Source organism: Pteronotus mesoamericanus, unplaced genomic scaffold, assembly GCF_021234165.1.
Source record: "Pteronotus mesoamericanus isolate MK-2021 breed Mesoamerican mustached bat unplaced genomic scaffold, CSHL_Meso_final scaffold_507, whole genome shotgun sequence".
Classification (NCBI taxonomy): domain Eukaryota; kingdom Metazoa; phylum Chordata; class Mammalia; order Chiroptera; family Mormoopidae; genus Pteronotus; species Pteronotus mesoamericanus.
In genome coordinates this window covers 10,801,528-10,814,406 of record NW_026555319.1, presented here as the reverse complement: position 1 = coordinate 10,814,406, position 12,879 = coordinate 10,801,528, and the positions used below count along the sequence as shown (strand labels likewise).

At 41.2% G+C, this 12,879-nt stretch overlaps 1 protein-coding gene and 1 pseudogene across 1 annotated transcript in view; one reads left to right on the top strand and one right to left on the bottom strand.

Annotated features, from left to right (window-relative positions):
- RNF10 (ring finger protein 10) overlaps positions 1 to 10,953 on the bottom strand; it is a 27,351-nt gene extending 16,398 nt beyond the window's left edge. Inside the window, exons 1-2 of the mRNA XM_054594206.1 lie at positions 10,702 to 10,953; positions 1,963 to 2,159 (exon numbers count right to left, since the gene is read on the bottom strand). Coding sequence (XP_054450181.1) covers positions 1,963 to 2,159; positions 10,702 to 10,858 — 354 coding nt within the window. The 5' untranslated portion in view covers positions 10,859 to 10,953. The remainder of the gene's footprint in view (positions 1 to 1,962; positions 2,160 to 10,701) is intronic.
- LOC129087202 (40S ribosomal protein S7-like) lies at positions 10,927 to 12,879 on the top strand (annotated as a pseudogene).

Here is a 12,879-nt window from a genome sequence, read left to right as displayed (position 1 = left end):
TCTTCCCATCCTCCCATTCTCCCTAAATCAATGCCCATCAAGTTTTTATCTTCACCACACCACCAAAGCAGCTCAAGGCCAAAAACCTACCTTCACATTTTCAAATCTAATGGTTAGCATTCAGTCCTAATCTTACTCAGCCTATCAACATTCCAGAACAAAACTGATCACTTTCTCCAAATGGCTTTCAGTTCTCTTCCTCCCTTTTTGCTGGTTACTTACCATTCTGACTCAGGGATCAGTCCTAGAATCCACTTTTTTTTTCTTTTTGCAACATTCACTTCCATCATGACTTCCCTTAGTTCCAAAGCTGCAATCACCCACTGCACGTGGACAGCCCTCTAGCCTGGGCCTCCTCCCTCAACTCCAGGCTGTTAAGGACCTCTCTCTGCTTGGAGATCCAACAGGGATCTCAATGCAAACACATTTCCAAGATGAAGTGCTTTATCTCAACCCCTGCCTCCCAAAACCCTGTACTCCTCTTGAAATCTTCCCCATTTCAGCAAGAGTTACTTGAATTGGGGTCTTGCCCAATTAAAACATTAGCCATTCCTTTCCCTGTTCAGACCCCAAATCTAATATATTAAAAAATCTGATCACCTCTCACCACCATCGATCTGTTTCTAAGCTTCCACTGCTCTCACCGGGAATATCTTAATAGTTCCTAACTAGTGTCCCTGCTACCACTCTCCCCTTTAAAATGCCAAGTCATATGAAGGAAGAAACAAACAAACAAAGAAGAAGAACAAAAACTCCAAGTCAGATTACCTTACTTCTCATCTTAAACCCCACAAAAGCTTCCCATCTCTCTGAACAAAAGCCAAAGTCCTCAAGGGCCCATGTGATCTGACCTCTTTCCCGTTATTTGGCTTCATTTCCTTCTTCTCTTCTCTTCCATGGTAGCTTCTTCCTTTACCTCAAACACACACACACACACCCCCACCCCCACACCCCCACCTCTGTTCCCTGGCACTTGTTATTCCTTCTGGCTAAGACAGTCTTCCTCAGAATATGGCTTCATTTCCTTCTTTTCTCTTCCATGGTAGCTTCTTCCTTTAAAACACACACACACCCCACTCCCACCCCCCTCCCTGGCACTTGTTATTCCTTCTGGCTAAGACACTCTTCCTCAGAATATGCAGTGCTCCCCGGCTTCATTCAGCACTCTAATCAAAATTCACCTCCTCAGCGAAGCTCTCCTCAGCCACCTTCTAAAACTGTATTCTTTTTTACTCTCCATTCCTTTACCTCAGTCTTTTTTTTTTTTAAATTCAATAAGCACTTACAATCAGGTTTATTATACAATGGTTTACTTAATGTCGCCCCAAACTATTACAATACAAGCTCCTGACAATGTTGTACGTGGTGCACAGCAGGCAAAGAGTAAATTTCAGGTGAATGAATGAATTCTTCCCTGAGTGCATCCATTAACCATTAATCAGTCCTATTCTACAATGGTTACATAGTATGGAAGATTTAAACAGCAGGATAACTTATTTAACCAGTGCCTCAGTGATGGCATTGAGGCTGTTTACTAAATTTTACAACTGCAAACAATGCCCTTCAGAAGGTTATCTAAGAAATTCCTAAAATAAGAGAACCTATGATTAAAAATACGGCATTTTACACTTCGCTAGATGCTACAGGGCAAATGTCATTAATTGTCATTTTATTACCTAAATATTCCAAGCAGAACCTGTAATTCAAGAGCGATAATAAAAGGAGTATACAAATTAAGGTACCCCAAATTTGCTGTTATTCCTCACAATTCATGATTTTATCTTCTTCAAGGAAATTTTCAAACCTAGTTAATCTTCAACTACTCAAGGCTGCTTTGGTTATTTACAATTCCACCTTTTGCTCCCTGCCCCTGCCACCAACTACTCATAAACTGGGAGTGGGGGGGGGGGGTACCAGACCTCATGCTTATGCTCTAGAAAGAACGTTTCTGAAATCCCATACCTCATCTCGTCTTCCACCATTAAAAGAAGAGCTAAAGAGTTTGCTGCTGCCGCCGCCCCTTTGAGGAGGCATCTTATTAAAAGTTTTGCTTTTCTGTGAATTGGAGCGACGGGACTGGTTGCTAAAATTTTCATTTTTGGGGCAGGAAGGTTCACGTTTGCGATTATAACGCTTGGATCCACTTGAGTTCTTTCCATCTGAAAGCAAGAAACACAAAAGAATTAGTTGAGAAATTATATATATATATATACTCGGTCAATTGTTCTCCACCTGCCAACAAAATTGTGTAAAGAAAGGGTAGATGGCAGCTGCTCTGTTTATGGAGTAGCCACTCTGTTTCACTGCTTCACGAATAAACTCTTTTTTAACTTTACTACTTAAACTCTAAAAATAGGTGGGGGGGAGGTGGTAAATGGACCCTTCCACAACATCCAAGAATGCTGGGTTTGGGCCAGAACATTATTAGTGTTTTGTGCAAAACCTCGCATAGTAAGGTGGTATTTTTGTTTTGTTCTGTTTCTTAATGATGAAACCAAAACAGCCCCTCCCTCAGGATGAATGCTATATAGATCAAACCATAGAATCACAGCTCACATTTTTCTGTTTTACAGAGCTTAATCACTGCTCTTGTAAAAGTCCATTCAGACATTCTGATAGAAAAAGAAATATCTGATGTATATGAGGAAAAAGTACTTTATCTAGAGGCAAGAGAAAAGACTTTTTTTCCTTAAATGAGTACAACATTGCTAGATTCTGTACTGCAATAGCTTGGCCTCAGCCCTTCACCCTAGCAGATATATTCGAGAAGCATAAAAGCAAAACAATACATACGTTATGTTCTAGAAGTCAAACTGAGAAGTTGGAGGTCAAACTGAGAAGCTATTAAATTGACAAAAGAAGGTGAGCTGTAAGAGCATATTAGACAGCAGGAGTTACACCTTTTTAAAAAATATTTCTAGCTCTTCTCCAACTGCAAAAATGTATATTCAGCTTTGAAATACAGAATGATTTTCCTTTGCCAGTACTCACAGAATACCAACCTATAAACAGTGTTTAATTTCCTTTTACTCTCCATTTAATCCACATGCCACATATCTTCCACACAATTACAAGTATAGAAGACATACTGTCTTCTACCTATTACTCCATGAACATTTTCATGCATCCATAGTCTTCCAAAGTATGATTAATGGCTGCACTATTGTCTACCATCTACCATGTACTTATAGAATAATGCAATCAATCCTCTATTGCTGCATATTTACGTCCTTTAAATTTTTTGCTAGTTTAATATAGCATTGGGAGCCTCTTTATACAGAGGTCTATGTGTATGATTATGTCAAATTCTCAAAGTGGAACGAGCACATCAAGTATAATCATTAAAGGCTTTTACACATCCACAAGCTGCTTTTTAGAACCATTATACCAATTAACATGTTCCTTTTTTTAAGATTTTATTTATTTATTTTTAGAGAGGGAAAGGGAGGGAGAAAGAGGGGAGAAATATCAGTGTGTGGTTGACTCTTGCATGCCCCCTACTGGGGACCTGACCCACAACCCAGGCTTGTACCCAGGCCACCCTTTGGTTCACAGTCCAGCACTCAAGCCACTGAGCCACACCTGCCAGAGCGCAATTTACTTACATTCTAGTGACACTGTAAGAATGTCTAATTCAATACATTCTTGATAATACTGAGTTAAATAAATTTTAAGTTGAATCGTGAAAATAACTTGTTTTAAATTTGAATTTCTCTGATGACTAGCAACAAACACTTTTTCAGTCTGTTGACCATTTGTATTTTTTGTAAAGAATTTGTTTGTATTCTTTTCCCCATCTTTTTCTACTGGGGAACGGAAGTGCAGAGGTTATTTTGTCCCAAACTGATCAAAAGAACCCTCGCCAGACATATTTAACATGTGCCAAAGTTTACCAGCTTTAAAGAAGGCAAAATAAAACCTATCTGGAGAATCATTCACAAGTAAATAACTAACAGTGAATGAGGTCTCCAAATTAGTCTTTAGCCAAAAAAAGACTAATTTATTAACATTCTTGTCCTTTTGCTTACTCCATGTTGTCCTACTTCAAAATGAGAATCTGACCAAATCAAGTGTGCACACTAATTAATTTAATGGCTTTTAAGCAAAAACTTAGAGAAAGTGGAAGCTCAGGGACCAATGAAGAAATGAAGAAATCCATTATGCTTACCCTCAAACTTGAAGGGAATGGTGGTTTACAAAGTCAAGAGGATTCCGCGTGAGCCTCAGAAATATAAAAAATTCTCCCTCGAAATATACAGCTTAATTTTGTTTAATATTAAAAATATGTAATTAATAGAAACAAATCTGGAAAGGCAACAGAGCAGGCTGTTAATGACAATTACCTTTGGGAAATGGAACTACCCACTTTTACCAGTTCATATGAATCACTCAGATGAGCTTTTAAGGGATTCCTGTACTTAGGCCTTGCCCTCTAAGATTCTGACTTCAGTATACAGAGTTATTGCTCTGTATACTTATTATTTGGGTAATTAAAAACTGTTAAGGTCCTAGAAAAATTATTTCTAGACAAGTAGGATGACCAATTTACTTTACAGCAGACTAAGTAAATACAGGCTGAAACATATCTTCAAAGGAAAGGAAATGTGAGCTGATAAACCACACTCCAAATTTTGACAGCAATCACCTCACACTCAGTTTGTCAACAACACGGAATAAATGAAGAGTATGCCATCCTCTTCCAAACTAACCAAACTGCAACCTCAGAGACTAGAAGTCATGTGCGATGGCAGCAATGCAAACAGAAAACGGTGGTCACTGAAACACTGCCAGGCAAGGTTCACTCCTACCAGTGACCTTAAAATACCAGTTAGGGAAAGTGACCAGCATTTAATCTGAAGTTACAATTTATGAAACAGACTTTTACCAACTTGTTCAGTTAGCAACAGTTATGGCATCAGTGGTAACAATTAGAAAGTGATGCTTCAAATCTCATACAAATTTTGCCTTGCCCTCAATCCATAAATTTGTTTACTGTAAGATTTCAAGTACACAGAATATTCAGAGGGACACAGAGCCCCAGCTTGCTCTACCATGAGAACAAATAAGGTCTCATGAAGAGAAGAGGAATACACAGAAAACACGTATTCCCCAAGACTGTTTCACATGATCTGCATTTGACTCTGGTGCTTTTAAGACAAGCACCTAGTAGTTTGCACAGATTTATGTAAAGCCAGACTCTATACTTTGAGGGCTCAAGAATGTAAGCTGGAACTCTGCCGGAGGGTTGTTTTCATCTTAGTCACTTATTACCACACTGGCAAGGAAACAGTTTCATAATGCTTACAGGACTGCTCTCTGGTGAATAGAGAAGTGCTATTTCTAAATCAGATTGGACCACATATGGATTTATGATTTTAGTTACGAAAAACTCCCTAATCTTGTCTTCCACTTACCTAAAGGTATGAAGTCAGACATCTAAAGTTGAGAGGTTGGCCCTGGCTGGTGAGGCTAAGGGGACTGAGCGCTGGCCTGTGAACCAAAATGTCATCGGTTTGATTCCCAGTCAGGCCACATGCCTGGGTTGAAGAGCAGGTCCCCAGTTGGGGGTGTGCAAGAGGCAACTGATCAACATCTCTTGCAAAGATGTTTCTCTCCCTCTCTGTCTCCCTCCATTCCCTGCTCTCTAAAAATAAATACATAAAATATTTTTTTAAAAATGAAATAGGTTGGACCCTGGTCAGGGAGCTCAGCTTGTTAGAGCACCGTCCCAATATGCCAACATTGCAGGTTCAATCCCCAATCAGGGCACATAGAAGAATCAACTAATGAACGCATAAAAAAGTGGAACAAAGCAATGTTTCTCTCTCTCTCTGAAATCAACTAATTTTTAAAAATTTTTATTATTAAAAAATAAAGTGAGAAATTGGCTCTTATCTCTACACCCAGGCAACAGGCAACTAAAAACTGAAGATACAGTCAGGCCTGAGACCCAGAGATAAAATTCATAGTACTGTTTTTGAAGTGTTTTATAGACAACCTGCCAGGATACACATGTGAATAACTTAGGGGTAAAATCTGTTCTTCTTTCTCTTACAGGAGACAACAATGAGATGATTTAAATTTTGGAAAGTAAAAAAGTCAAGTTCCAGAGTGAAGCATATTCTCATTGAAAATTTTAAATTTCAAAGTGGTACTTTCTAAATCCTGGCTGTACAACAGAATCACCTGCAGAGACTTTTAAAGCTATGGACATCAGGGCCCAAGGGCCCAACACAGACCGAAAGAATCACTAGGGAAGGGCCCCATATACCCCCATTTTTGAAAAAGGTCTCAGTAAATTGTAATGCACGGCCAGAGCTGAGAACAACAAACTGCCAAGAACTACTATCGAGACATACTCTGAAAGGCACAAAACCACTAGTTAGTTAAATGGCTCAAATCCAAAACTCAGGATCCCAGAATCAACAAAAGACTTGAGAATTTAATCCAGTGTCTCAGTTATTCCACATTTTCCTAACAGGACAGTCTCTACCAAATAACAGTAAACATATCTCTGTCTCTTCCCTCCATTACCAAATTAAAGGCCATAAATTTTTCTGTTAAATAATTTGGCATCGTCAGTACTTCTAGCTCTAGTGCTGACAGGTGGCATAGCCTAAAGGTCAGAAGATCACAGCCCGGAAGTTTGTGCTGCTGATTCATGCTGTAATCACAAGCAAGTTGCTTACCCATCACCCAGAGTGGTTGACAAGCACATCCGGAGGGGCAATACATGGCCTTATTACAGAATGAACTGACAACAAATTGAATCCAGCTGAAATTAGTAATTCTGAATGAAAGGAAGAGAGAGGTGATAACAGGAATGATATATGTGCCAGTAAGTTACCTGCTTGCTAAGTGAATCTATACAAAGTACATTTATAAATATTGTCTAGAACTTAAGAATTCACTTTGACAAATCACTTTAACCCCTCTAGGCTTTGGTTTTCTTGCCTGTAAAAGAGGGCTAATCCCCTACCCTCCCTCCTAGCAAGGTCGTGAAGATTAAGAGAAAACTTCTGTGAAATGCCTACCACAGTACTTGGCACACAGTTGCCATTATTATTTGGAGGTCTATTATTAATAAATCTGAATAATTCCTGCCAAGAGCACCCACTAGATTTCCAACAAAGCCATATAAACCAAGGACTCCAGCCAACAGGCCAGGAAATTCTTATAACTTTAGCTAAGTGGTCTTTATTGACAGCTTCAGAACACCTCAATTTCAAAGCCATCAAAGCCTCTGGGTCCATGTACAGCTCAGAGGCACTGTTCAAGATCACCACTTGCCGCCTGGCTTCCGGTGCCGGAGTAAGAGGAGGACTGTCAGGACAGTGCTTCACATCACCAACCTCAAAATAACTACTTCATAATACCTGACCTTCCCCTAACCTCCATGGCAGTACCATTCTCACCCAGGGGGATGGAGCAAGAGCCTGGTTCCCGTCCAGGGTCCATTGTTTGCACGTAAACTGCCTAGCCTCTCGCGTCTTTTTACTTTCTTTGCTGTTTCTAAATGACTATTCCCAAACCTCTGGGATTCCTGGGATATTCAAAGTTAAACATTCTTAGAATTGCATCTTAACTTCATCAAAACCATGCTGTTGGAATATATCCAAGAAAATGAATGTTATGTAAAACGTCTGAAGCGATTAGACCTGGCTGGTGTGGCTCAGTGGACTGAGCACCATGTGAACCAAAAGGTCTCTGGTTCCCTAGTCGGGGCCATGCCTAGTTTTCACACCAGGTCCCCAGTTGGGGGCGTGTGAGAGGAGGCTGATGGATGTTGAAGTTTCTCTCCCTCTCCTTCTCCCTTCCTCCCCCTTTCTCTAAAAGTAAATAAAATCTTTAAAAAAAAATAAAAAAATAAAAACGTTTGAAGCAATTAGCCAACACAAAGAAACTGTGGCATGCCACTCTGACCAGAAAGACCAAATAAATCCCAGTAGCCAAATTTACCTATTTCCTGTGCGCATGAAAGGCAAACAAGCTGGCCACAGGAACAAAGGCTCAAGTATATTAATTATGTAACTAGGAAGCAAATGACCATTTATGACACACATGGTTTAAGGAATAGAAACCAAAGGTTCTTTCTTCACATGACATAGGGTAAGGAGAGAAGAAAAGAAAATTAAATATTAAAAAATTGAAAAACTCCCCCCCCAAAAAAAGCCCCCCCAAAACTCTTGTTCTTGTTACTTTGACAAAAGGCAAGTTATGTCCTTTCAACTTATCCTTCCTGTTCTTCACCACAGTACCCTGAAACTCAAGAGGTCCCTTCAACAATTTCCAGCAGAATCAAGTACATCAAAAGTTGAGCCGCCTTTGAGAAACCATTTTACGGAGTTACGCAGGATTTGAGTCCGCCCTTCTGTGGCAGTCACTGGAGAAGAGGTCCTGAACGCTCTCTGCTGCGGGACCATGGCCTAGCCTAGTGTTCTGAAGGCAGCATATGCTGCCTTTCAAGTCAACCGTAAAAAGCTAGCCAATATCCAGAGTTTCCTAAGCCATTTTTAATCTCTTCCTACTCTACCTTTGAATTTGTTCCCAAATGCAAGCAGTGGATCGTGACTGAAGAACTCCGTATTTAGCTACAAACCTTCCTTTCTGCTATGGGAAAATACACAGCAGTAGTCAGAAAAGTAGGCACTGGCAATGGCAGCTGTGGCCAAGCTTTCTAACAAATACATCAAACAAAAACTAAGGGTACCAGAGGGCAGGCCCACTTGTGTATTTCACATGACCGAGGAAAAAGTCCTCTCCTAAGGTTTTATTTTCTTCCTCAGAAGTTTTCAATCAAGGTGAGCAAGTATTTTAAGAATGCTTCAGAGTATTTAATTGTTAAAAAAAAAGAATTTTTTTTTACCAGAATTTTTTTTTACCAAAAACACAGAAATCCCTTTAGTCAAAACAAACCAAACAATTAGTATTTATTCTATAAAAGTCTGTTGGAAATGTTAACACTGACAAGTTTTTGCTTGGTCACATTACAACAGAATTCGACATCATCCTGTGGGGTAATCAAAGTTAGTTCCACTAATCACATATTCAAAGTCAGGAATAATGAGTAAAATGCCTTCAGTACCTTAGTTTTGATGTTGTTTTACTGTTTGGATTATTGCAAACTTTCACCTACTGCCTCACTAAAGAATAAACTTTAAAGCATTCATTGCAGCTAATTCATAAATTTATGTTAATAGCTTAAAGAAGACCCCCAGAAAAATTAGTTGAGAATTCAGATAGCCGGAGAATCACAATCTTTAACTTTATATCTGGGAATAGTGTGCAAAAGTGAAGTTACCTACACTGAGACATATTCAGACTACTCTAAACCAGTTCCAACACTGGCCAGGACTGGCTTCCTTCTGTCTCTACGGGAATCTGTGATAAAACTGTACAAGTGCACAAGTCTACGTAACACTCCCTGTGGCCCGAGAGTCCACTAATCCCCACCTACATATTTAAAGCATTCATTTATCGTCTTGACAACTGGTCTCCACTTGAGATCCATAAGCAGTCTCTGAAAGTCCTCAGCACCCTCGGTGAACAAGTTTGCTATTCAGCAGGTAAAATCTAAACTCAAGTCAGCCTTAACAGTTTTTTAATCTTAAAAAGTTTCAAATAACTGGCCTCCAAATGTTCCCCTCTCTGACACATTTTCCCATTCCCACTGAGAACATTTTCCTACCACTGCTAATACTAGAATCACAATACAAAAAGAGCAGAAATTACAACCCAGACCTGCCAACTCCCAAACTCCTGGCCTCTCAACTTTTTCCTTGTTTAGATGAAAATTCCACCTGTTGGACAAGTTACTGACTGGAGTATACATAACAGAGGTAAAAGCCTAGCCCACAACGGGGCACATGGTAAGCCCTCAATAAATGGTAACTATTATCACCATCATGGTCATAATTTAACATTGAGTGGCCTGACAACAGAAATGACAAAATCTTTCCTGTAAAAGGACACAACTGGAGCCTACCACAGGGAAACAGGCCAGAGCGTATTCGGTGCCTAACAGTTGTCAGTACTCTCCTAAGCCCTCAGTTCTTTTTTGTCTTCTAAGTTAATTTATTTATTTAATTCTCATTACCTCCATCTTTACAGGTAAGGAAATTCAGACACTTACTCAGGTCTGACAAACCTAAAAAGACTGAATCCAGAGCCTGTGCTCTTAAACACTACTCCACACTGAACAAAGCTTTTCAAGGGCGAGTCCTCTTCAACAGAGATGGCTCTGGGGCCAGATTATTAAATATAAGATTTGAGTTTGAAAAGTCTTTGGGCCCCACCCTCCCCTGTTTAAACCTGAACACCATCCAATGCTAATTCAACATTAGAGGGTAGAACAACTTTGTTTTTAGGCGCGTAGACGGATGAGTCAGACAACTAGGTATTAAGGCCTGTTGTGAGACACATACTAGCTGGGCGACCTTAGCTTTCTGAACCTCAGTTGCCTCACCTGCAAAATGGGAAGAATAACATCTACTTCACAAGCTGTTTTGAGTATTAGTGCAGTAATTCACGTAAACCACACAGTTCAAGGCTCACTGAGTTAATCATAAGTAATGGGAACCATGGAAAAGGGGGAAAAAATAGGAACCCTCCTAGAGAGCGGAGCTCGTCCCCGGGTGTGACCCAGCAGACAGGAGAGCGAGGATCCGCCCCGCGCCCACCGCCAGAGGAGTCCGCCCTTACCGCTCTTGGGTTTAGACTCGCCGGCCGGCCCCGCCGAGGCGGAGCGTGGCGGCTGTTGCCCTTTGCTGCTGCCCGAAGAGGCGGAGGAGCTGCTGGAGCCGCTGTTCTTGTCCATGTCGGAGGCGGTGGCGGCGGCGTTGGGGGAGCTCTGCGGCATCAACTGGGGCCTCGGCGGCGGCGGCGGCGGCGGTCGGAGCGGAGCGGGCGCGGCAGGGACCCAGGCTCATGGCGTTCGGGAGCGGCGGGGGTCGGCGGCGGCAGCGGTTCTCGGCCTTCATGGCGACATTTTTCCTTGTTTCCTTACTCGGCTTCTCAAATTGGGAAGAGAAGCGGCGGGCGGGGCGGTCGAGCCCGCTGGCGGCAGTGACCGAGACGGAGGAGGAGGCCGGGGCTCGGAGGTCCGGGCCGGGCCTGGCGGGGCGGAGGCTGCGGGGAACAGGGAGGCGAGGGTGGGTGCGCGAGCCCCGCCGGCCGGCCGGACGAACACGCTCTCCCGCCGCGGGGCAGGGGAGAGGGCTGGCTGTCTTGGTGCCGGGGACGGGTGCCTCCGACACAGCGACCGACACTCGCCTCTGGGCCGAGGCCGAGAAGCTCCTGGAATGGCGACGAGTCGCCAAACAGCATCTCTAAGAACCCGGATGGACTATATATATGGTGGAGATGTGGGAGTGACGCACTCTGGGAAGTGTGGTTTTCGGCCTTCATCCGGGTCTAGGAATTTTTTTTTTTTCCTCCCCTCGGTGTGTGAGAGCGTACAGCATGATGGGACTTGTAGTCCGGGTCTTAGTAATAGCATGCTAATAATGTATGTATAACGGTAAATACTACTCCTAATTACCTATCAAAACATTGGAATACCTGTGGAATTCCTTTATTGATTCGTTGTTTAATGTATAATTCTTATATTAGAATTAATCATTTATTCATGGCTCTTATTCTATCACCTAATAACTTTAATAGCAACAATGGCAAAATCTTACATTTAATATCACTTCACAGCACTTCCTCATACAATACTTCATTTCATTGTTAGTAAGTCATTTATTAGTATAAATCACTTAATATTTCAGTTCATTAACAGTAGTCATCATTCAGTGCTTATTATTAGCAGGCACTATGCTGTGCAGTTTATAAGTTTATAACACACTTAATCCTCACAATAACTCAAATTTAAAGGCGAGTAAATGGTCTTTAAAAGCCTAGATCATTTACCCACAGTCACACAGCTAATAAGTGATGTTCTCAACTACCTACGAGATAAGCAACTCCCCATTTTACAAATACGGACACAAAGAAAATCACGTACATATTTTTGAAATTGCATTACATCCATCCTTACTTTGTAAAATTATAAATGACGCCCTTCAACAATAGCAGTTTGAGATTCAAAGAATCACATACACACAGTGGTAAAGAGACCAACGAATAATTCTTCTCAGACTAACCTTACTTGGACACCTGTTATATATATACAGGTCCTGTATTGAGCACAAGGAATACCAAACTACGTTAAAATCGAGGCTTTTAATACACTCCTAGTTTCCTTAGCTAAGCAAATTACAGCGGCTAGGCTGGCACTCACCAAGGAGAAAGCTAAAAATTGTGAAGCCCAATGGGGAGAAGCCAGACAAGTTGCAATCTAGCATCTCTCAGGCTCTTCTTGGGCTGGAAGTGAACTCGGAACTCAAGGCCCAGTTAAGGGAGCTGAATATAACAGCTGCCAAGGAAACTGAAGTTGGTGGTGGTCGGAAAACTTTTATAATCTTTGTTTCCATTACTCAATTAAAATCTTTCCAGAACATCCAAGTCCATGGGGGGAAAAATACAACAAAGATTAAATCAAAAACAAAATAAAATGAGATAAATTGCAAAAGAAAAAGAAAAAAAATCCAAGTCCGGCTAGTACATGAATTAGGAAAAAAAAGTTAAGTGGAAAGCATGTCTTTATTGCTCAAGAGTTACCTAAGTCAACTCTAAAAAGCCTACAAAAATAAGCAAAAACATCCCAGGAGCTGCAAGAGAATCGTGGTGAAACTGGATGGTGGCCAGCTCATAAAAGTTCGTTTGGCTAAAGCGCTGCAGAACACTAGAGAACAAAAGGTTGAAACGTTTTCTGGAGTCTATAAGAAGCATAGGAATAAGGATATTAATTATGAATTCCCAGAGTTCCAGTTGTAA